This window comes from Cottoperca gobio, chromosome 18 (genome assembly GCF_900634415.1).
Source record: "Cottoperca gobio chromosome 18, fCotGob3.1, whole genome shotgun sequence".
NCBI classification, from domain to species: Eukaryota; Metazoa; Chordata; class Actinopteri; order Perciformes; family Bovichtidae; genus Cottoperca; species Cottoperca gobio.
Genome location: NC_041372.1, coordinates 3,950,719 through 3,975,359, shown reverse-complemented (window position 1 = coordinate 3,975,359; position 24,641 = coordinate 3,950,719). Strand labels below are relative to the sequence as shown.

Below are 24,641 nucleotides of genomic sequence, written 5' to 3'. Positions count from 1 at the left end.
CAAATTTAATATTTTTTACAAAACATTATGAACAACCTGAAACAAAGGTGCAATTTCAACAATAGTGTTAGTTTATCATTTACACATGTGCGTTACAACTTACAGATCACAGTGTATCTACAAAGGCACAACACATTTCGTCACAGGTATCTGGAACTGAACAATAAAGCAAATCAACTCATTTTTACACTTTGCAAAGTCATCCCGTGGGCCGGATTGGACCATCTGGCGGGCCGGTTTTGGCCCCAGGGCAGCATGTTTGACACCCCTGTTCTACACCATTAAAGTCCTTTTCTTGTGTTCACTCGTCATTCAGAGCTAGATATCTCCTCTGTTGATCCCTAACTCTGGCAATTAGCTGTGGGTATAAATGAATTTGCAATTGCATTTATAGTAACAATTTAGATGTGATTATAAAGACTTTGAGAGTGTGAAAATGTTTGGTTTTGTTTTGTTTCCTTGAAAGTGCTTGAATTTTACTCTCCTAAATCCTGCAGAAACTGAAGGCCTCGGGGCCAGTGATAGCTGTAGTTCTTTTGCTGTATTATTTGGTAGAAGTGCGTTTTTAAATCTATAAATGTCAAAAAGTATTGTTTTATCATAGTGTTATGACTGACCTGAATGCTTTGAAGGATCAATGCCTCAGTTTTTAATGTTAAAAGTAAAACATTTATGAGATTGTGTGCGCGTGTGTGTGGAGTTAACCAACTTCATCACTTATGTGGATGAATGAAACTCCAATATTCTAAGAGATGCATGTTTCAGCTCCTGAAATGATGGGCCAGTCAGGGACACTCGACACAAAGTGGACTTCATGTCCACTTTGTGTCGAAGGCTCTGCATCTGTGGGACATGTAATCGCAGGATATTGAACGCTTGTGAGGACAGATTAGGTTTTATCAAAGTGTTCAGGACAGCTGATTTTCTTTCGTTGTCTTTTTCACTGTCACGCTCTATTACTTTCTGCCTACGAGTCATAATGACCTCTTATACTTACACATTGCCTTCTCTCTTCTCAGGAGACCAAGTCATCTGGTCGCTCCAGCATGCCGCGATGTCGGAACTCCGTTGCCACGACCACATCAGATGAGCAGCCGCACATTGGTAACTATCGGTTGCTAAAAACCATCGGCAAAGGCAACTTCGCCAAGGTCAAACTGGCACGACACGTCCTCACCGGAAAAGAGGTAGGCATGCTTACACAGTACACACACGTTAGATAATCCTTCCTCTGCTTCCACTTACGGAGTCGCCCCGACTTTCTGCACTGTAAGGCTTTTATTTTCAGCCACTTTAGTCACATTGTGGAGAAAGTACAAACTGTTCAAGAAGAAGAAAACTAGAAACCATGAACCTTTGTCCAGACAAGTGAAACTGCTCACTGTACTACTTAACGTCAATGAAAATGGTACCTGTGTATGCACTCTTTTGTGTTGCATATTAACTGTATATTGTGCTCATTGACTTGTAGTGTGTGTGACAGTTGTATTTGTCTGTTTATGCCGCCCACTTGGCCATGCCACTCTTGAAAATGAATCTCAATGAGACTTTTAGCTGGTTAATTAAAGGATATATACATATAACTTAAAACAAATGGAAATGATATACGTGACAAATGGATACCAAATATTTTCCCCAGTGTTTATTTTATTACCAAAAAAACTATTTTGAGTAGAAAAGAAGCATCCGATGTTTTTAATGAGACAAGGTGGTAAAAAGTAGAAACACACTAAATGTTTAGACTACACGTTAATCTTCCTTCCTGGTTGCTGAGGATGGGGAAGGGTTCACGCTGTGATGCACAGTAGGGCTGGTCTGATCCTGGCCTCGCATTGCTTTGGAGTAGGTACATCTGCTGCAGGAGATTAGATCGCCATTGTCAATTTGAATAGAGAAGCCTAAACGTCTCGGGCTTACTGTGAATTCCAGATGTGATGTAACGTAGTGGCCTGCCCCTTTAAGGGAAAAGCTGTGTCTGCAGTGAGCCCATGCTGGGGTCTGTCTGAGGCCCAGTCAAGTACACTCTTGGTCTCTGTGTGAGGGAGAGAGAGGGGTGGGCGGACTCTGTCAATGTGTGACAGCTCTGTGCCTGACACCCTGATAACACTCCATGTGACTCGAACACACACACACACACACACACACACACACACACACACACACACACACACACACACACACACACACACACACACACACACAAAGAAAACAAGGGAGAGTCAGAGGGCATGAAAGAGTCAGACAGACGAGCACAACCAGAAAGAGGAGTGGAAGAAATGAGTTGGTTGACAGCAAAAGACGGATATGGGAGAAAAAAAGTAGACCTCCTTTTCTGTGTCCTTGTTGAGACGTATAATTCTTTGTTTCCCTCTGCTTTCTCTTCATGTCGTCTTTTCTCTTGTTCCGTTTCATCCCCTTTTTTCTACAGCTCTCACTTTGAATCTCTCCCATCTGTCTGTTCCTCTATTTTTATTTTCTCTTATTTTCTGTGTTTCATCTCTCTCCGTCTTCTTGTTTGTGTCCACTGTTGGATTATGAACTATAGACCTCATTATGGCATGGGTATAAACCATGCTTCAGCTTTGCGTGTGTCTGCCTGTATACTGCCCTATTATGCAACTGTAGCCTGCTGTGATTGTGTGTTTATCACTTAATTCTGTGAGATTGTATCATTCTTCTGTGTGTGTGTGCGTGTCTGTATTCAAAGAAGATAGCTGTGTGTTTGGTCACAGGCTGTGACTGTGCAGGATTGTGTGAGCGAGATGCGTCAAACCCACTGCAGTGCTCGTGTAATTAATGAATAAAAGTGTAATGATAAATGATAAATGTTGTTTTTCTTCTAGGTGGCTGTAAAGATCATTGATAAGACGCAGCTTAACTCCTCTAGTTTGCAGAAGGTGGGTCTCTTCTCTTTCACACACACACACACACACACACACACACACACACACACACACTCTCTTTCTCTCTCACTCTCTTTCTCTTTCTCTCTCTCTTTCTTTCTCTCTCTCTCTCTCTTTCTCTCTTCTCTCTTTCCTCTCACGCTCTTTCTCTCACTCCTTTTCTCTTCCTCTCAGTCTCATTTCTCTTCTCACTCTCTTTCTCTTCCTTCTTTCCCACTCTCTTTCTTCTCTTCTTCCTCTTCTTCGCATCTCTTAGCTTTCCTTCAACTCCTCTTCTTCTTCTCTTCGTTCTCTCTCTCTTCTCTTTCTTTCTCTCTCTCTCTTACCCCTTCCTTCTCTCTCTCTCTCCATCTCTCTCTCTCTCTCTCTCTCTCTCTCTCGCTCTTCTCTCTCTCTTCTCTCTCTCCTCTCTCTCTCAGTCTCTTCTCTCTCTCTCTCTCTCTCTCTCTCTCTCTGAGTGGTCTAGTTTTCAGAGAGAGTTTTAATTACAGGAAACAAGCTGCAATTACTTCTTTTGATCGTGGCAGGGTGGGGTCTGTCCACATACACGCACACTCTCTAACCATGTATACTTGCACACACACCAAACACTCGTCCACCCGCAGACATAAGGCATAAGATACACACTTAATGTGTGCAAATGCAACAGACAACAGAATGTTAAGACGTGACAAAGACACTGACGGGGCCAACACATAAATCCAGTGTAAATGCTTAAACTCACACACCCTTACATTGAATGCATTATAATTGGCAGGGAACTCCTGGTATTATCCCCTATCAGGTCTTAAAGGATATTTTCAACAAGTTTTTTGCCAACAACAAGAGCTTTGTCTGGTTTTTTTTATCTGGTTCTTCGAAATGCATTTTGCATGCTTGAATGAAACATGAATGAAATCAATAATTCCTCCTCGCTCAAGCAACTACACTGCAAATATTGATTCTGGAGTCTTTGCAATGACACAAATAAAATTGCAAATCTGATGGACACATGAAATATCAGTTGATAGTATTTTGCACATGAATGTTTGGAATGTAAATCTATCTCACAACAACACTGACGAGCCGCACAAAACTAAATCTGATTTAATTTCTTGCAGCTCTTCCGGGAGGTGAGGATTATGAAGATGTTGAATCACCCCAACATAGGTGAGTCACTCTGAAACTCTGTCGTCACTCACTGAGCACCAGGTTTAATTTGTGCTTCAAGGTCATTTATTCAACCCGAATTATATTAATACTTCTGCTTTTCTCTCTCATTTCTCTTTATTTTTGCTTTCACTTTTCCTGTCCTGGCCTTCCTTTTTTGGCCCATCTCGATTCACTTCACTTTCCCTCCCCCTCCTCTCCCCTGTCTTTGCCTTTCTCTCCCCACCTCCAGTCAAGCTCTTTGAGGTGATAGAGACAGAGAAGACTTTGTACCTGGTAATGGAGTACGCTAGTGGAGGTAAGTGCGTGTCACCGTGAAATCATTCCCCCTGAGGCTTGGCACTCTGTATGTTAGAATGAAATGCTGCCTCTCCTCTTAATGTACAGGCTCTTCAGTATTTTATAAGTAAGTTATCAGAAATGACTTGTTTTTAGTACATTTGTTTAGTTTTCTTTGGTTATTAACCAGCTCTATTCCCTTTTGCATTGAAAATGACTGACATTGTAAAATACATTTATGCTGGAGGGATTGTAAAAGGGTTGGATTGAAGTCATCCTGTGAAGAGATTCGTACAGACATTCTTCCATTGATTGGCCATTAGAGGCATTGTTTTATATTTTAGAAGTGATCCCTGATGGCATTAAGGGAAAAGAGAAAATCTATAGATATCTTTATTTTGGCTCAAAACACGACCACCCCCTCTCCATCAGTGGAGAGATGAAAGTGTACACAATGGAAACGATTACAGCAAAACTCCAGACACACATTTTAAACCGATGAGCTCCTGTAATTACTTGTTTTGGATTACCAAAGTGATACGATGTTGAACTGATTTATCTGTTTATTTTAAGGTACTTTAATATATTTATTAATATTTTTTGGATGGATGCACGTGATGCCATGATTCATAATGTGTAACTGAATTATTATTTTTAAAATTTATTTCAAGCAGTTGTGTATAAATAAACATTTTGTAAAAAATTAATAAATATGGAAAATAACTGACATTGTTACTTTGTTTTTCACTTTAAGTGCCTATAATTCTTTCATTAAGGACAATGTCCCATTGACCCAATGCTCTGGATTTAAGTATCAGGTTCTATAAATCGTCTCCTCTCTCTCTCTCTCGTCTCCCAGGAGAAGTCTTTGATTACTTGGTTGCTCATGGCAGGATGAAGGAGAAAGAAGCCCGTGCCAAATTCAGACAGGTGTGTGTGTGTGTGTGTGTGTGTGTGTGTGTGTGTGTGTGTGTGTGTATGTTAGGGCTGCACAATATATCGTTCTTTTATCCTCATCATGTCAATGTGCACGACAAACAAGAGTTAGTTGAAAACTCACTTTATATGTAACGATCACTTTTTTTTATTGGTGCCAGTTCAATGTTCAATATTTGAAATAGAAGAATGTTGGAAATAATTTCCTTTCTTTCTTTATACAACAAGTAATTTGTTGCATTTGATGAGTATACTGAAAGCAGCAGAACTGATGATCTTAAACAACGTTATCACATATTTTACTGTTTGTGTGTAATTTTATAGTTTAAAGTGCTGCTTGTTGTTTGAAGGATATTACATTAAAACGATGTCTCTTCTTTACAGATCTATAACTCGAGTGTCAGTTAGTTAGTTAGTAGGATTAAATTTATCAATGCATTTATTTACGGGTTTAAAAATGTCAATTGTATTTTAATGTTTTTATTGACTGATTATTGATAATTAAAGTTGGAATAATTTCCTACATGTTGCATCCCTTGTACTTCCTCACGATTGCTTCCTGATGAAATACTAATGAAGAGCTCAGTGTCTTTAACTTCCTTTCAACTCATTCATCGTGTCATCCTTTCTCTCACACATCTCCCTCCCTCTCTCTCTCTGTCTCTGTCTCTCTCCCTCTCTCCCTCTCTCTCTCTCTCTCTGTCTATGTCTCTCTCCCTCTCTCTCTCTGTCTCTGTCCCTCTCCCTCTCTCTCCACACAGATTGTGTCAGCGGTGCAGTATTGCCATCAGAAGTGTATAGTACACAGAGACCTCAAGGTGAGAACACAGACATGATTGAATTACATTGCGTGTTAAAGCACAAGCATGCCCTGTTCTCTCTGTGTCCACATTAAACTTCTTAGGATTGGACTTTTTGAGATGAAACTCTGCCCCCATGAACAGACGAAGAAGGTTAATCCCAGAGATGATATAATGTCTGTCTTTGAGTTCTAAGGCTTAAACACACATACCCGTACATACGCACATTTACTTCTTATGCAACTCCCCTTTTGTGTTCCCTATTGGATAATCCGCTCCTTCTTTCTCTTCATATATTTTCCCTTCTGTCTTTGATGCACGTCAGTTGGTGCCAAAAATGAAACCCCGGTCTAATGCTTCCAGGTCATTTTAGTTGTGAGTTGTTAATCCTCTTATTGTGCCAGGAGGTCGACCTGTAGACGGGACATTATGGTGATTACTGTTACAGTAACCATGCATGAACCTCTCATCTCAAAGAAGTGTTTCCCAATCCTGTTATTTTCAATGCTTTCACCAAGGTCATGAAACATTTCCTACACTTTCAGCTGGCAATGATGGTTGGCATGTACAAAAAAAGGCAGCATGGGAAATAAGACTTCTGGAGGACAGACGGTTCTCATTATTGTAACGCGTACCGTCCTGCACGTTGTCCTAATCACTCCCGGTCTGTGGGTGGTTCTGTGAGCATAGGCTTAGTTCTAGCACACCGAGACTAAAGTCACTGTTTGGATCCTAAGATGAAGAACGCAGCATGTTGCACATATAGTTTACACTAATGTGTCTACTAGTTTAATCGTAAAGTGTTAATTAGCTATACATGATTCAACTGGTGAAAAAGAAGAGAAGCCGCTGTTCATTTATTTCTTAGGTCGGAGCCTAGAGATGATGTCAGTGTTGTATTTAATGTGCACCACACCACACACACACACACACACACACACACACAGAAGCGGCAGAGTATTCAGAGCAAGTGAAAAGGAGAGTGCACATGTTGCTAGGCAACCCAAGCCTCCTTGCTCACTGGCTCACTTCAGGCCGAGGGATACAAACGCACACACAGGAATAAACTGTGGCAGCTCACTTTGCCCATTGTGTGCTACTTGTCGGCCCCGCGCCATTACTCTGAAAACCCAGCAGAGCTTTCTTTATTTCCCAGAGAAAGGTGTCGAGACAACAGTCTGTGGAATAATTATCCAAACTCATTTGCATATCAGAGCAAATCTTTGCTTCACTGACACTGGATGACCAGGCGGCCTATTTATTGTTGTACAAGCTAACGTTAAACTGGATGTAGCTCTGACCTTCCTGTGAAGTGGAAAAAGCCGTTTGATATGTGGAAAAATGACATAACCATATAAAAGAAAGTATTTGTGCCTCATGTATTCAGAGAAAAGAATCCCATCATAATATTAATCGTTCCTCCACATCCTCCTGCTCTCTACATCCTAATAATGTTTTTCTTTCCTCTCTCTCTCTCACTCTGTATGTCTGCAGGCAGAGAACCTGCTGCTGGACGCAGACATGAACATCAAGATAGCAGACTTTGGCTTCAGTAACGAGTTCACTCTGGGGAACAAGCTGGACACGTTCTGCGGCTCCCCGCCCTACGCTGCCCCGGAGCTCTTCCAGGGGAAGAAGTATGACGGGCCTGAGGTGGACGTCTGGAGCCTGGGGGTGATTCTCTACACGCTGGTTAGCGGCTCGCTGCCCTTCGATGGACAGAACCTCAAGGTCAGGAAGAGGAGAGTGTTTGTTTGTGTGTGTGTTCATGTCTGTATTCTGTGGGTGGTTGTAGTATTTGTCATGCTGGTTTCTGTTCCTCCCGCCGCACAGAATACAGAAGCTAACCTCAAGAGAGAGTGAATGTGTAAAAGTGATGAAATGCCAGCGCTTTGTTTTCTAAAGGGGTTTGATGGTGGTATGCACCCAAACACTGCAACCTGGGATTTAATGCTTTCTTATTCACAATTACTCATACCACCTATCACACATTGTCCCCATCAAATAAACATTCAGTCAGTAGCCACATGAGTCACATGGGCGCAGACACATTTCTGGTGGGCGAAATGACATTGAGTGTGATGATATTGATATTAACATGTCCAGGTTTATCGAGATTCCTTTGCCCTACCTCCTGCTGGGTGGAGTTTTGTTGAACATTACTGGTCTTACTGTTTATTCAACCGATAAGAGCTTCACTGTTTTCTGATTTCACTCGTCTAACGAATGGATATCTCCATCAAACTTCCCCAGTTGATTAATTACATCAAGGCAATTGTTTTCTGTATAACTTATGTTTGAATATGCAAAGAAGGCATTCTCTTATTAAGTTTGTGCTCATTTGCATACAGAACAGAAATGTGAACATTGGATAAAGCCAGGTTCAAAATGAAATGTTGACATTCCAGTCAAAGGTTTTCAAAGAGGGAATTTTGATCACTAAATAAATCCGAAGCCATAATAAAAACATTTCTCCATGTTGTTAGTAATAAGTGAATAAAAGAGGCTCTGAATGACATGTGAACAAAGCCCTCAGTAAAAAGCTTCACAATATAGAGAGGAATGAAGCTGGAACGTTCGGTGTGTGTGTGTGTGTGTGTGTGTGTGTACGCGCTACTGAAGAGAGAAAACGACCTTTAACGTGTGTATTGTAAAATTCATGCATTTTTAATTGAAAGCATTATTTACAGACTAACTATATAATCAAAATCCAGAGCATCCGATGACTTAGTCTTAGAGACATGTTATGAAAGCAAAATACCCTAAAATCTCAAAATTGACCAGAGGAATGAATGAAACGATTTTTTTGTTTCCTGCCGTGTCTGGCTTTAAATGTCACAATGCCATTTTGTAAGTCTGAGCGCTCAGTTTTGCAATTTGATAACGTTTTATGCAAATTAAATGCCTCCCGATGTACTGTGAGCTCCTTGGAAGCTTGTTTCTACATTACAGCCGTGTTAAAACCTGTCTCTACATGTATTAAGACCCGTCCAGAAGAGTTCAGTAGATTACAAACGTTGTGTTGTGATGTTTATTATTTGTGCTTAACTGACTTTATTGCAGGTATTTACATTACAAGTTATCAGTTTCATCACTGAACCTTTTAACGTATTTTTAATCAAAGAAATGATAGAAATAAGAAACAAACGCACACATTCATTAATTTAATAATTAATGAGAAATATAGTGGTAATAGTAGTAAATAAAATAAATTCCTTGGTGACTTTTGTTCTTACAGGAAGTAATACAGGAAGTGGATGAATAATAGGTTTTTAGTAAAGTCTCCCACAAACTTTACCACCTCTGTGTTCGAGTCTTGGCTTTTTAAAATGCTGACCAGCTTGTGCTTCGGTGAATACGGTGCTTGTTTAACAAAACTATTAATCATTTGGGGGTGTAACCGCAGCTAATGTTGCTGATTGAAACCACATAAGATTACTGAGGAGATACAGAGTTGAGTCCTTCTACCATTGAACACGGTTTCATAGTCTCTCAGCAAAATTGTGGGAAACATTTGAATAGTCCGCCTCCCTTAGACAGAATCTGAGCACGTGAGGGGAAAATGATCGTGTTTACGTGAGAAGTTTGTTTTTTAGGAGTCTGCTGTTGACTTGTGATGCTCTTGTCCATCTGCAGGAACTGAGAGAGCGTGTGCTGCGCGGTAAATACAGGATTCCTTTCTACATGTCCACCGACTGTGAGAACTTGCTCAAAAAGTTCCTCATTCTGAACCCCTCCAAAAGAGGCAGCCTCGAGGTACACACACACACATACACTCCTCTCTACCGGTTAACATTTTGGATTAAAAAACGTACTCTAATTTTGGCTTTGGCCAGTCTCAGCTTGACCTGCTAAGTGTTATGGCCGCCGTGTAGAAATACAAAAAGAAGACTCTAAGGTTCGTGTTAGAATTCAGTCCTGTGACCGTTTCCTTCACACCTCCCTTAAAGTTTGTCCACACTTGTGAGCAGGAGCTGAGTTTTGCAGAATTTTACGCTTCACATGCTGTTTGTATCAGTGGAGCTCTGCCTGCAGTTTAGATTCTGTTGTTAAATGTCACTTATTTCTTAAAGATTGATTGAAACCTTGCCCATTACAAAAAGACAGAATGATTTCCAACATTAGTGGAGTAAACAGAATAATAACAGAATGATCCTTTTGTGTACTAATCTCTTCACCTTCTTCTTTCTCTCTCATTCCTTAACCTTTCCTCTTCCCCTGTAATGTCTGTGACATCTCATGCCTCCCTGTTTCTGTCTGTCCGACTTGCTCCCAGCAGCAGATAATGAGGGACCGGTGGATGAATGTGGGCCACGAGGAAGAAGAACTCAAACCCTACATCGAACCCATGCCAGATTATAAGGACCCCAGGAGGACAGGTAGGAACAGACACAAATGTTTTCCCTTCTTCACCCACTTGAGTACAGATGTTCTGTTTCTCCTCTCACAAGCATAATTCATCTTAAGGAGAATTATGGACCTGCAGGAAGTTCACCATTCTAATTATAAACTTGTTTTGTGCCTGCAGACATCATGCTGACGATGGGATTCTCTCAGGAGGAGATCCAGGACTCGCTGGTGAACCAGAAGTACAATGATGTGATGGCTGCATACCTGCTACTGGACTATAGGAACCATGAGGTATGCTGTTTCTTTCTCACACTTAGTTCTAGTTTGTCAGAGCTCTCTTAAGTTACTCTTATGGTATACAGTAATCTGTCAAACTAACCAGCTCTTGTGAGGACTTTATATACTTAATCATTTTAGTTTAGAAAATGTGCGTCTATTTTTAGTCTTTTGTGTTTTGTGAAGGAATCCTTAAGAAATACCTTTTCAGCCTGGATTTTCTTACGGTCTCTTCATTTGTTTCCCTTGTTTTTAAGTCTTAATCATTGTTTTGTTGTTTTAGTTTAGGAACTTTTATTGATTTTTAACATTTGTTGTCATTTTTAGTCTTGCAAAAATGTCTTTTTTAGTTTGTTGTCTGTGATGTTTTAATCTTGCTCTGAAGAACACGTATTTCTCTTTTTCGATCAGCTGGATGAAAGTGGCATCAAACCCCGGCCAGGAAGTGATGTAAGCAACATAAACGCCCCCTCCCCGCCTCACAAGGTACAATGAGAACACATAGTGTCTTCTGCTAACACATAATGAGGTCTCCTGACTCCAGCCGGTGACACAAGTGCACTGCTTCGACCTCTTATTTTTTTTTTTTTACCAAAGACACTTGGGAATCGACTCTGATGTAGCTCACTTTTAGGTTGTAGCTTGTTGACCTACATACAGGTACATGTGAACCAGGCCTTCCCCGGATGCTTGAATGTTGTGTGTTCGGCTCTATGGATTAACAGCGGCTGTGAATGCAGCTTCTACTTACATCCAAATTTGTGTGCGTGTGTACCCCACTGACTTGTATGTCTATGTTGCATCTCTAAGGTACAGCGCAGTGTGTCGTCCAACCAGAAGCCTCAGAACCGCAGAGCCAACGACCAGGGTGAGATTGGTGTGTGTCGGAGAGGAACCGCTGTGTGTTAGAGGGTTGGGAGAAGTGGAAGGAGATTTGTCAGCAGCTCAGGGATGAAACATTGTGCCAGCAGATTGTGCAAAGTTATTTGTCCATGTTTTAAATTGTGGTTTTAATCCTGCTGTATGATGTGATCTCCAGTCCTGTGAAGGTTCAAATACTTAGTTTTTGTAGACATGTTGTGAACAGAGGGGAGGAGGTCGAGTGGATAGAAAATGAAGCGCTGAATAACAATGGAGGTGTCAGGTTCTTTATTATCATAAGCACAAATACAGTGACGATCGTAGATCTCAGGCTCCTCCAACACAATGCGCATTAAATATGTATATTTATAAAAAGGAAAAGTGAATATCAGACATATAATAGTGCAAGTTAGAACATAAATAAAGTGTAGTGGACAGTTTGAGTGAACTCGATGTGAACTCGATGTGAACAGGAATGTAGTAAAAGGATATTAATAATGAGAAGTAAAACAGGAAGAGTTATTGAGCCATATTGAGTATCTGACAGGTGGGCTGGATATATGTTGGAGTAAGGGGGGGGGGGGGGCTGCGTGACGTAGATGAACAGTAGAAGGGAGAGAGGTGGAGCGGAGGGAAGACGAGATTGTTTTAACTGGAGGTTTAGTGGAGCAGACCGAGTGAAAGAAAGCCACGGATGAAGGTGAGCAGACGGGAAGAAGATGTCTCGGTGACGTTCTCACACACTCCCTCTCTTTCTTTTTCTAGGCTCCTCCTACTCTAAGAGGGGGGGTCAATCAGATAACCGGACTACAGGAGAGGAGGCCGGGAGGAAAGGTTCCTCAGGCAGCTCCACTAACAAGGTTCCTACCAGTCCTCTGGTCCCCTCCGACCGCAAGAAGAGCGCCACGCCCTCCACCGTGAGACACACACACACACACACACTGTTCACTCAGTGTCTATCAAAACACTTTCAAACGTTAGTAGAATGTGGTACATATTACCAAACAGATATAATATATATATATATATATATATATATTCGGAAAGTCAGCGTTGCTCTTTCGTGTAAGCTAACGGTAGCCATATATTATCTTAATCTTTCGTCCAAAGATCAAAACAGATGCTAGTTACTAATTAAACACATTTAAATGAATGGCCATATAATTAGGATATTCTTACATCGTTGAAGTGTGTGATTGGGTTTCTGGTCTTTTCTTTGTCTCACAACAACATTACACTTACGTGACATAAACTACAATAACTTTTAGTCTACTACGGTGATGTTGATAAATATGATAAAAGAAAACGTTTCAGAAACGATAACGTATTTGAGGGACTTCTGTTCTGCTCAATGAAATGTTTCCCAGGTGTGAAGAATGAAACGTTAAGTCCCGACACTCTCCGCACCCTTTTAGGGCGGGACTACTTTTTTATAATTTTTATTAGTATGTGGCCTTCAGTGACATTGTGTAACTCCCAGTTTAGTTCCACCCACTCAACAGACTTATGTGTCAGTGTGATGGAAAACACCTGTGTGGGCGTGCAGCGCCTTTAAACGATTCAAGATTTAGAGATTACGTAACTTGTCTGTAAGGAAAATTCAATCAGAGAAAATATTATTCTCCACTGTGTGTGTAGGCCTGTGAGAGGGAATCACTTGTTTATTATCAATCTGAAACTATGTAGAATGTAAAGGTGCGTGTATTAGATTAACTGTGATTACTCTGAGCAGCATTGGGAATTAATTACAATATATTTCAATCTATTTCTCCCTTTTTTCCTTGATAAGTCTTTGAATTTATCGCTCATTGCTTTTTAGACACAAAGTTGCTCAGATGGTATGAAAAGTGGCTAAATCTAGCGAGAAGTCGGCAACACTTTGAGTGGCTGGGACAGAAGTTGCGTGTACATTTCACCACCGATATCTGCGACCGGCCGATTGATTGGTGCGTCTCCATCAAGAATACTGAGGTTTAAATGAAACAGTTTTGTCGGGAAGCTGTTTCAGTAATAACGGGTCACCTTTTGATGTAATTTCTCCGTCCTCGGACCACTGTACTGATCTCTCACTGTCTTTAACTGCGTCCTCAATCTAAAACGTTTCTATATTTCTAACATTGCTCTTATTTTCCTCCTGTCTCCCTTCAGAATAGCATCCTGTCCACCGGTACTGGTCGCAGTCGGAACTCTCCTCTGACTGAGAGAGCCACGCTGGGCCAGGGCATCCAGAACGGCAAGGACAGGTACACACACTCATAAATATATACACACACACAATGTAAAAAAATAGATGTTTTCAGTACAGTTACGTACAAGCACACTCTTTCTCTCTCGTTACCGGCAACTCAAGTATTTGCAGTGAGGCAGCGCTCGCTCACACATCAAATATAAACACACTCACTATGGTTTGTGAATGAAGCCGTCCCGCAGCTGTCTTGGTGACTGAATCCCAGACCTTGGCCGGGACACTCCAGAGCTCTGCCAGCTGGCTCGGGGAGGCTCGGAGCTTTTTCGCCCAGGGGTGGGGTGAGCCCTCCTCGAGGAGGAAATCGGGCTCCCTTGAGAATTTAGGCCAAACCTCCAGTAGATTACAGATTACCTGTGAGGGTCTGATGGAGGACTGCCAGTCGGAACAAAGGGAGAGTTCGATGGACACACACACCCGCTTTCACAAACACACATACGCTGACACACACACAGACCTCATTTGTCCTTTAAAGTATTATCCTTCTTTCTCTTCTTTTCCTTTAATGAAATGTTCTTTTTTAATAAACTTTGACTTTCCAAACTTGTAGTTTAATCAAGGTTTTTATCAAATCAAATCGGGGATAAACGCTCAGAGGTTTTAGCAGGTGGAAGACTCAACAAAAGACGATAATCTTAAAGTAATTCTTTTTTAAAGCAGGATTTACTACCATTGGGTTCAGCCATAAATCAAGCTTCCCTTTCCTTTTGGTTTGGGATATTGCGGAGTGTAATATTCCCTCCTCTTCCTCATTTCATCCTTCAGCTCCTCTTTCTTCCTCAACCACTTTAAACAATTCCAATATGGACACAAACATCTTCTCCATATTGAAGTTGCTTGCTTGTGGACTTTCTAATCTTCCTTTTACCATAAAGACACAACTTTATGCGGTAATCGTGGAGTTTGTCGTCCGGGAATACGCGCCCACACACACACACACACACACACACACACACACACACACCCGCACATCACTCATGCTTAACCAGCCATATGCTTTGTGTGCTTTTTCATGAGCGTTAAACATTAAGCAAAACCATAATCCGCACTACGGTGCATTGCTCATTGTCAGCTGCTTTATTACCTGTTCATGAATAAGTCTCAAATGATCGCCTTGTTTCCAGCACCGTGCCTTACCTACAGAACAATAAACATTTGATCCATATTCAGGCCGATGAGTCTGCTATGAGATATTTCTGACAGTTCCCCGTCAGCACTACACAGTGACCATGTGGTCATTTGAGACGGCATTGTTTTGTTTTAGCACTGTGGGTCTAATAGCCTTGCTGCTAACTTAGTGGTTGTCATCTGCTTTGATTTTTAAGTTACTTTATTTGATCATCATTAATGCTTTGAAGTTTGGGCTTTATTACTTGTTACACCCCCCCCTCCCCCCCCCCCCCCCAATTGTCCCTTTCTGTCTTTTTCAAATTTTCTTCGTTTGGTGTTTTTGGTCTGCGTCTGAGCTCTTGTCCTTCTGGATCTTAAGTCACTCACATTTTCTTGGCGCCTCCTTTCTTTTCCTTTTTTCTTCAGCTTCCTTTTCTCCTTCTTGTCTTCATATAAATCTTTCTTTGTCTCCCCTCTCTCTCTAAGGAGATTAGGCGGACTTGTGATGGAATATTAACTCTTACTGGCACTACATGGTCCCTCCTACTTGCCTCTTAATAGGCTTACATGTACACCAAAATACCTACACACACACACACACACGCTCATTGACGCACACTGTGTTCACTAAATGCTGTTATTTTTCCATCACTAGTCGTACTAATCTCTGTCGGAAAAGAAAGTGCGTTCTCTGTGTTTATTTTCTGTGTAATTAGCAGCTGTTGGTTGACCTCTATAAAAGTGTCCCCCCCCCTCTCCCATAGCTCACTCCTCCCCCCCTCTGGTACCATTCTCCCCAGTCTCTTACTGTGTTTGTTGCTGTGTGTGTGGATCAAGTCAAGTTCGAGCTGTCGGTAATGTGCAGAGCTTTGAAGCTGAGAGGGTTCAGGAAATAGCCAGTGTTGTTTTTGCTTAAGTAATTCAATAAACTATTCTTTGTTGCAGATCTTGTTTAGATTGTTTGCAGAAAAGCATCGGCGGGAAAAGTGAAGGACTTGTCAGGCAGAAGTCACAAGGCGGGTCAAATCCATAAAAGTGCGAGCTCGGAGGTCACAGTGATTATCAGGACAGTGAGAGCAGCTTCAGTTGCTGCCAAACGTCTTTTTATCTCCATGAAGAAGCTCGGCTCCTTAGCTGCAGTGTTACCTGAACTCATTGGGTTTTAATGTAGCTTTTAACTGTGGTAGGGTTGCAAGATTCTTTTTGAATGATTGATTCATCTGCAGATAATTTTCTCCATTTAATTGATTAAACATTGAGTCTGTGAAATGTCTGCAAATTCAGATTTTCGGTGAACCCAAAGCGCCTCACAAGAGATGGAAAGTAGATAACAAACATTGGAACGGCAGAACGGATTTTAAGATGCAAAACAAAGAGATATTTACTCACTGAAAGGGATCGGTAGGAACAATGTGGTCGGAGTTAATTCCACGTCGTACCCGAGCACCTCAAACCGTTTTGATTGTTTGTTTATTTTAGAGTCCCAGCTTTTTTGCTTTGCACATTTCTGTGATATTGGTGACCTGACTGTCCACGTCTTGTGTCTTGAGTGTCTCCCTAGCAAAAAGAAAAGTGTTAAAGTTGGTCTTTTGTGCGCTGCCTTTTGTGTCGGGTAGATTTTACATGAAAACAAGACGAACACAGTCGGCCTTTGATTGTGCTTTGTGATGTTTTTTGTGAAACCACGAGGAAGCAATGTAACAGCCAAAAGACCAACTTTCCTCCTTTGTTTCAGTCCCGTTGGCTCTGTTTGCTGTCTCTTTGTGTCTTCCTCTGTTCTTCCCTCCCCACTCCCCCGTACTGTGTTTGATATGTGCTGCTTCTAACCATGCTCCACCTCACCTCCCCGCCCATCCACACACAAACCCCGCCCGCTGTGTGTGAATGTGTGTGAATGTGTGTATGCGTCATGCTCGTATGTACGTTTGATTTTGTGACATTTTTGGTGCGTTTGTTCCGTGTCGGTCACGTTTTGTGTGTGTGTCTGCATATGTGTGTGTGTGTGCGTGTGCGTTGGGCGGGGCACTCCTCCTGTTCCTCCTCCTCCTCCCAGCCTAAACACTCCGGGCTCCCGTGCTTCTACTGCCTCGGCCGCTGCCGTCCTCTCCTCCTCCTCGCGTCCCCGTCACCACAAGTCCCTGTCCTCCTCCAATCATCCATGCCCCTCTGACCTGCACGCACCACGGCCCAGGCAAGTCACTCACTCTCTCACACACACACACACACACACTACCTCAGCTCCTTTCAGCACATTTACTCAGCACAGATCATCCTTTCTGCAAGAACTCGATGGACAAAAAGGAAAGAGGAGAGATGAACTGGATAATATGATTTGAGGCTCTGAAACCTTCCTCCACAGCTAGATTAAAACAACTCTTTGATGATCCTTTATCCATTTTTACACAGATCCTGGCGCAGAGCGGTGAAATCTATCAAAGAGTAGATCTTTTATTTAACACAATCTGCTTGCTAACAGCCACCTCTCGTACCTACACGCTCAGACAGACAACACCTTCCCCTAGCTTTAACAGTTTCTGTATTTATTATACAATATATTATATCTTAAAAAAAGTAAAAAATGGCTACATTTGCCAACACATTCAAGACATTTCCAGATTGGAAAATTGATGATCCAAGAAGAAGTCTTTTTATACACGTGTGTTCCCTCCTTTGTTATGATGAGGACCATGTGTACAGTTTTTGAAACGTATGCAGTTTAAATCTACTGTTTGACAGTGATCATTTTTTCCCAGGTGTAAATCCAGAAGCAGGAAGTAAAGTTAGCATTAGTGGAGCAGAGACAATATCTGAAGGCAAGACACAGTTTGAGTTACTGTTGTGGTATCAAGTGCTGTGCCGAGTCTGTACCTGTATATATTTATCAGGACAACATCACCATAGTGAGATGTCCAGCTATCATAGACTCTACAGTTACTTAGCAACAGCCAGGATGTAGATTGTGGAGCTGCACAAGTTAACTCGGCGTCACTCTCACACCTCACACTACCCAGCAGACTGTAACTGAGCAGTCAGAGCGTGAGAACAAGATGAGCAGGTTTTTTCACTGCGGTGCATCTCTGACAGACCAGACATGTTTTGTTTTTGTTTTTTTACTTGTTTTGTTTTCTGGCATGAAAGACTAATTCAGAGAAAAGACGTATATGAACCATCAGAGAGCAGGTTTCCACACGCAGCTCTTTATAGAAGCTTAGTTAATGTCTGGCTTCATAGGGAGGTGTGCTGTAGATCTGCCTTCTAGGTAAAAGAATAAAATAAGTAAAACAAGTTGTATGAGATGGCATTTCCTTATTAGTCAAACGTCAAACCAAAGGACAGACATTGTAACATTAGCAGTGTTATTAAGGAAAAACATTAATCGGCATCTAAAATGATTAATGTTGACATTTGCAGGTACATTTCTAAGCTGCACAGACTCCTACAGCTGACCGACTGAATGACCATCTACCTTACAAAATGTCATCAGTGACAGTCCGTGTCAAATGTCCAGATGCTGGACAGAAACCTCTCGTGCAAATAAGAGCTTAAAATCAAATGTTAAGTGACTGCATTCAAAGATTTATGTGGATCCCAGAAAGATTAGCGACCGCTGAAGCTAATGGGGTCCAATAAAGAATAAAGATGTTCTGCATGTACGCAGATGGATAGTCAACAGTAATTCCACTTGTCATAATCATTCATCACAAAAAGGTTTGCCAAAGAATTATGCCATTGAAGGACAAAAATACACATTATTCAGTATCTAAAAGGACCAATGGAGACCTTTAACAAAACAATGCATTTGTGAGATCTAAAGTGCACGATATTCTTAATATCTGGTAAACGGTTTCATAAAGTGTCTCTGAGCCCGACTCCCCTGCGTCGTCTGCCTGTGCTGGCAGGCTCTGCAGGTACGTGGTAAAAAACAAACGGCTAAATGTTCCCTTAGTTTGAGTTAGAAGTAAGATTTGCTCTGGGGAGAACCGGACACAATGCAGACGTAACGGTTGTGTCGATGCATGTTTCTGTGAAAAGACATCCGTATAATCTGTTGCATGAATAAACATTTTATTAATATTCAGTCTGCATAATATGCATTTTTCTGACATGTTGTGTTTGTCGACTAAAGGATTTTCCCTGGCTTGTACAAATGAAGTTCAGTCCTGTACAAAGAAGTAGTGGAGTCTTTCTTAAGGTTCCCAACGCCTCTGTTGTTCCTCATACAGCCTCAATCTGCTGTACAAACCTCTCAGTTCTGAAGCTGCCCGGGAAAACCCCGTCTCCATCTATTAAGCGTGCCGTGTCTCGTTGAATGAATGACACGGTGTCATCACCTGACTGTCTTGTTGGTCATTTCTGTGTGTGTGTGTGTGTGTGTGTGTGTGTGTGTGTGTGTGTGTGTGTGTGTGTGTGTGTGTGTGGATAGTGTCTGTTTCAAGGGCTACTTTGATATTCTTGAGTGTTAGTCCTCTTTTGCTCAGATATCCTAAAGTGGGAATCCTTTAGAGTTCAGCTGTAGTTGATTTGGCGACACTTTAATTACTATTGGTGGTTATAGATACTATAGATGTGGTGAATACTACAGATCCCAGAACACCAAGGGCAGCAAGACAAGCTCTTGCTTTAATATTATTACTTTCAATACTGTCTGTCTGCAAGTGGAATATCAGTTTAGCCTCAGAGCCCCCCACCCTTTATGTGACACCACCCCCCACAAATGTCAAGCTGGCCCTCTGGCTGTCTGGTTTGTCTGTCTGCTCTATGTTGAAGTCTTGTTCTGTTGCATGCGTCGTTCAGCACTGAGCTTTGGATGTTCAGAACCTGGTTGGGAACGCTGGAGAGAAGGTACCGCTCCAACATATAGACTGTACCCTCAGTGAGGAATAAGCACTTTTTCCCAGAACATAGTCTGTGCCCTGAAGTCCCACCCACTCCTGTTTTATCCAGCTGTCCCCAATTACCCTTCTGAAAATGTTTTAAATACCATTCTCATGCATTGACATCATTTTTAACGACCTGTTTTACTGCATAAGTATTCATGATGCACCGTAATGAAGCAGCGCTGCATTTATACAATGTAGAAGTCTATTCCACTTTATGCAAATCAAGCTCCTCCAGCTGCTCCATAAAGACACATCAGCCACACCTCCTCATAGCACGCCTTCTGTCGATACTTACAGACCGTCACTTCTTGTTTCATTAAGAGACCGTGGAAACAAATAGGAAAATATTACAGCTGTTTTCCTCTTTGCAATCCTTCCCAATCGACAGCCATCATCATAACTATAAAATGTTACGCTGGTCTTCCCTAACCTGCCTGATCCAGCCTTTCCTTGTATCTGTATCCATATAGGAGCTGTGTGTTTGTGTGTTTGGGTAAAGTTCCTCCTCGGTGCACAACTTGAACTCATCCACATCAAATTAAAGGATGTGTTGAAGCTGTTCCCCTATCGAGTGTATTAGAGGTCTGCATGGGGACTGCGTCTACCGTCCCTCACAGAGGATATTTGACCATCACACGGGGGAAACGCCACCTCGTACCTAAAGGGGAACTTCAGTATTTTTCAACCAGGACCCTTTCTCCCCCCATGTTTGTGTCTAAGCGAATAATGGGGACAACAAGTTTTGAAGTTGGTCCACTAATATTTGGATCTTACCCGTGACAGGCTCAGATAGTTTGTATAAGTGTCTATAAACATTATGGAAAGGACTCTACAGAGGGTGTTATTGTGTCTCACCAACAAGGCTCAAGGAGAAGTCTGCTTCTCAAATCTCACGAGGAGGTTAAGCCTCATTGTCTTTGTTGAAATCTGTTAAATATTCAGACATGACATTGAATATCTAAGATGAGATGAAGCTAAGCTTTCTGTTCTCCTCACTCAACGAGTCACCTCTCGCGACATTTCAGAACGAGACTTCTTGAGCGAGATGTCGTAAGACACCATAACAAGCAGGTCACTTATTATTCAATGGTGGGCAAAGTATTACAACGGGATGTTGCCGACTCACATGAGCACCTGCAACATCTGTGCTCCGTCGTATCCCGGTCCCATTGCAGCCCTCTACAGCAGACGGTCCGTTTGTATGACCTTCTCTATTGATTCCTCTTTCTGTAGCGTGTTACACTCTTTCAGTTGTATGCTTTGCTATTTCTGTTTGTTGTTTGCCATCTGCTGCAGGTGTACTGCTGCCACACACTGGCATGGAAGATGCACACACACACACACATGCTTACGAAGCAAATGCGAGCCTTTAGCTCAGTTGCAAGTGTGTGTGTGTGTGTGTGTGTGTGTCTTTGTGTGAGAGAGGGGGCTGGAGGTCTGTGATGCATTGCCCTACGGTCAAAGCAAAGAGGATTAACTGTGTATCTGTGTGTCAGTGACCTGAATGTGGCCCTAAATATTGACTTGGCTGATTTAAGGGATTATGTGAAACATGAGGGCGAGCAGACCCTGAGCAGACATAGATACTTGTATGACTTACACTGAGGTAAGTAGCACATCAGGATGAAGATGCTTTTCTTCTTTTGTCTAACTGTTTGTTCCTCTCCCACACCCCTCTTCTTTACTCCCGTCTCCTCTTGTTATAACTTTCCTCTTCCTCTCTATCTACCTCACTTTGTTCATCTTCCTTTTCATTCCATCCTTTTTCTATTTCATACGTCTCCTGTCCCGTTCACCCTGAGTTCTTCTTCATTTGCACCTCCTCTTCTCTCATCACACCTTCCAAACTCTTCTTAATCCCTCTCCAATCTTTTCACACCTTATCTTCTCCACATCCACCTCTCTGCTCTTCCTCCCCTCCTCTGTATCACCTTTTTCTTTACCATCCCCTCCCTCTTCTTCCCACTCTTCTTCTATAGTGCCCCAACTCAGCGAGCGCCAGGTGCCTCCCCGTCTGCCCACAACATCAGCAGCGCTGCCGTGTCAGACCGTACCAACTTCTCCCGAGGGGTGGGCATCCGCAGCACATTCCACGCAGGCCAGCAGCGGGGGGCCCGGGACCAGCAGGGCTCCGCGTACCCCGGCGGCCCGGCGTCCCCGTCACTGTCACATGGCAACAGCCAGGCCCGGAGGACACACGCCGCCACAGGGATTTTCAGCAAGTTCACCTCCAAGTTTGTACGCAGGTGAGTGGCGGAAAAGAGAGGCAGGAGCATGAGAGAATGTGAAGGGTGGTTAGTTAAGATAACACTCTTTGGTTCTAGTGTCGGAGAGAAAGGAAAGTAGCAAGACAGCAGAGGATATGTGGCAGAAGAAGAAAGTTAGTGTTGGTGAATGCAGTCGTGGTCGCAGCTGTTCCGCTTATTATCCAGCAGCACGAGGACAGTTTGAAGCCTTTTCTGAGTATTGAGGTTTCAGCCTGAAAGAGAAAATGACTAGGTTTACCGTTACAAGTCATTTCATGTGCTGGTTTCCTCTCAACGTAATATGTCCATGTCAACACTGGAGTATTTCTTTAAAGGGTCTGGTCTCCTCTCATCCCTATCACTAAACTTGTGCAGATCTTTAACTCTGCTGAGAGTAGAAAGGGAGAGGAAGGGAACAGCTGTGTCTCCTCTATAATTTAGTTTGGAGCGGTGGTGACTGAGGAGTAATTTTGGTTTTGGTTCCACGTCTAGCCCAGTTTTCATCTCAGTCCTCTACTGCAGGTTGCAGCACTAAAACGGGTCTCATGGGTATCTAATTGTAATCAAAGCTAAACTTGTTTTATTTAGATTTTTATTTAATTTTCTCTGGAAGTGGAGTCAGCTTTGTAGCTTTGATCCGACTCCGCTGTGTAAATACAGTGAGGTGAAGACTGCATTGTGGTTGTGAAAGTAGAAGGGAAGGAAAAACCTGACAAATAAAGTATTTACTAACTGTTTGACTGCAGTGCCTTGTGACAACTACACTGATATTTCTACTTGCCAAGTTCATTGGGTTCTACTAGTTTCATAGAATAAAGACAAGGTTGGATCTAAATGATGTATGAAGGTTGATGAAGTCAGAATGAGGGAAAAGCAAGAGTGCAGACGAGACAAAAAAAGGAGCAGCGAGGCTGACTCGGATATTATAATAAGAGGCTGCCATCAGAATGGAGCATGTGTAGGAGAGGAAGTGACAGGAAGTGAGGGGTTAAAGGTGGCAGGAACGAGCGAGACTGAAAGAGGAAGAGCCAAGCAGGCGATGAAACGCTGAAAAACTGAGAGAAGGAAAGGTTTAGATTTCTGTCATCACTCCTCCTGTGTCACTGAACAGCCATGTAGGTTCAGTGTGAACGTGTGTGTGTGTGAGGAAGGAAGGAAGAGTGTACGCAAAGGAGCCTAAAAATGGTGTGTGTGTGTGAGAGGTACAGCCACTCTCTAGGCCTCCCACTCAGTGATATTGTAGCTCCAAGGCGACAGTATCCATGGTTACACCGGAGATATCACTTTTCCCTCAACTATAAATACCGCTAGTGGGGACACCTTGACACACACACACACAACTTGGCTTGCTGGTAGGAAGTCGAGGAGGTGGAGACAGAGAGATTGTGTTGCATTTGTGCAGTTTGAACGCATACATAATACTAAAGCTATGTGTTTTATTAACATCATATAACCTCATCTGAGTTCTCCGTCCTTCAAACACATCAGTGTGTGTGTGTGTGTGTGTGTGTGCTAGATTAATTTTCTCAATGTGTGTTAAGGATTAAGTTGTTGCTTAACTTGTGTATTTTCATTTGAAATGTGTCTGTGTGTGTTTAAAAGGTTGTTTTCTCTCCTTTTCTTTCTGTTTTTAATTATATTTGAACTCTTCACCTCACAAACACCTTCTCTCCAGGATAACCCAGGACTGCTGTGTGTGTGGAGACGTGTTTCTTCTTCCTGTTGGGTGGGGGGCGGCGGCTGTGTTCAAACAGGGTCTTTTAATGGAATTTTCCCACAGAGCTCATTAAATCCCTCTCAGGTGTTCTGGTGTGCGTTTAATAATGTCTGTTCACACATTCTCACCAATATTTCCAACATTTAAAGACGTTCAGATTGAAAGTCGACGTTCACACTGATTTTGTTTTAGGTTATTTAATGTTGCTTCAATCAAACTGAGCCTGGTTCATGTTGGACACTTTGCTACTCAAGAGGGCAGCTTGTCTTTTACAGGAAAGTCATAAACATATACGTTTTTATATATACGTTTGTTTCTCTTTCTTTCTTTATCCCTCTTTTGTTTTTGTAGAAATCTCTCGTTCAGGTTTCCGAGAAGGTAGGCAACACCCCCAACGTTAAATATAACCCCTTGATATATATTCGTATATTCTCCTCTTCATATATATTTTACATATATATGTATATATATATATATATTTCCTCCCCTTTTGGTGTTTCGTGCAGCTTTATGTTGAAATCTTTCTTTTGTGCCTTGAGCCTTATCTTTTCTCCTCATTTGTTTTGTTCTGTGGTTGGCCCCTTTTTTGAGCCTTCTGGTTTTGCGTGCCGTGTTTTGGCCCATTTATTGTATTTATTTATTCATTTTGACTAACTTCCCACAGCCACCCACTCACTTAACTCACTCACTCCATCATCATGCGGCACAATAACACCTCAACCCTCTTCCTCTTCGTCCCTCCCATCCACCGCCTCCTCATCCTCACCCCCCCCCCCCCCCCCCCCCCCCTTTCATTTATTTACCAGGTAGAATGTGCGTGAGCTTGTATCCCCTACAGCGTCCCAGATTTAGGTCGAGTCTTAATGGTGTAATAGATCAAACTACTTCC

At 42.2% G+C, this 24,641-nt stretch overlaps 1 protein-coding gene across 7 annotated transcripts in view; it reads left to right on the top strand.

Annotated features, from left to right (window-relative positions):
- The window catches only part of mark2b (MAP/microtubule affinity-regulating kinase 2b), a 50,096-nt gene that overhangs the window by 19,690 nt on the left and 5,765 nt on the right, over positions 1-24,641 (top strand). For 3 of the 7 annotated variants that reach the window (XM_029455094.1, XM_029455091.1, XM_029455090.1), the window contains exons 2-17: positions 1,020-1,187; positions 2,844-2,897; positions 4,004-4,052; positions 4,285-4,350; positions 5,191-5,261; positions 6,029-6,085; positions 7,562-7,798; positions 9,704-9,823; positions 10,347-10,446; positions 10,596-10,708; positions 11,105-11,179; positions 11,504-11,561; positions 12,320-12,471; positions 13,703-13,797; positions 16,963-17,100; positions 21,769-22,035. In XM_029455094.1, the coding sequence (XP_029310954.1) occupies positions 1,020-1,187; positions 2,844-2,897; positions 4,004-4,052; positions 4,285-4,350; positions 5,191-5,261; positions 6,029-6,085; positions 7,562-7,798; positions 9,704-9,823; positions 10,347-10,446; positions 10,596-10,708; positions 11,105-11,179; positions 11,504-11,561; positions 12,320-12,471; positions 13,703-13,797; positions 16,963-17,100; positions 21,769-22,035 (1,820 nt within the window). Of the gene's footprint in view, positions 1-1,019; positions 1,188-2,843; positions 2,898-4,003; positions 4,053-4,284; positions 4,351-5,190; positions 5,262-6,028; positions 6,086-7,561; positions 7,799-9,703; positions 9,824-10,346; positions 10,447-10,595; positions 10,709-11,104; positions 11,180-11,503; positions 11,562-12,319; positions 12,472-13,702; positions 13,798-16,962; positions 17,101-21,768; positions 22,036-24,103; positions 24,131-24,641 lie in introns of all 7 variants that reach the window. The other 4 variants (XM_029455093.1, XM_029455089.1, XM_029455092.1 and 1 more) reach the window with 3 other exon arrangements.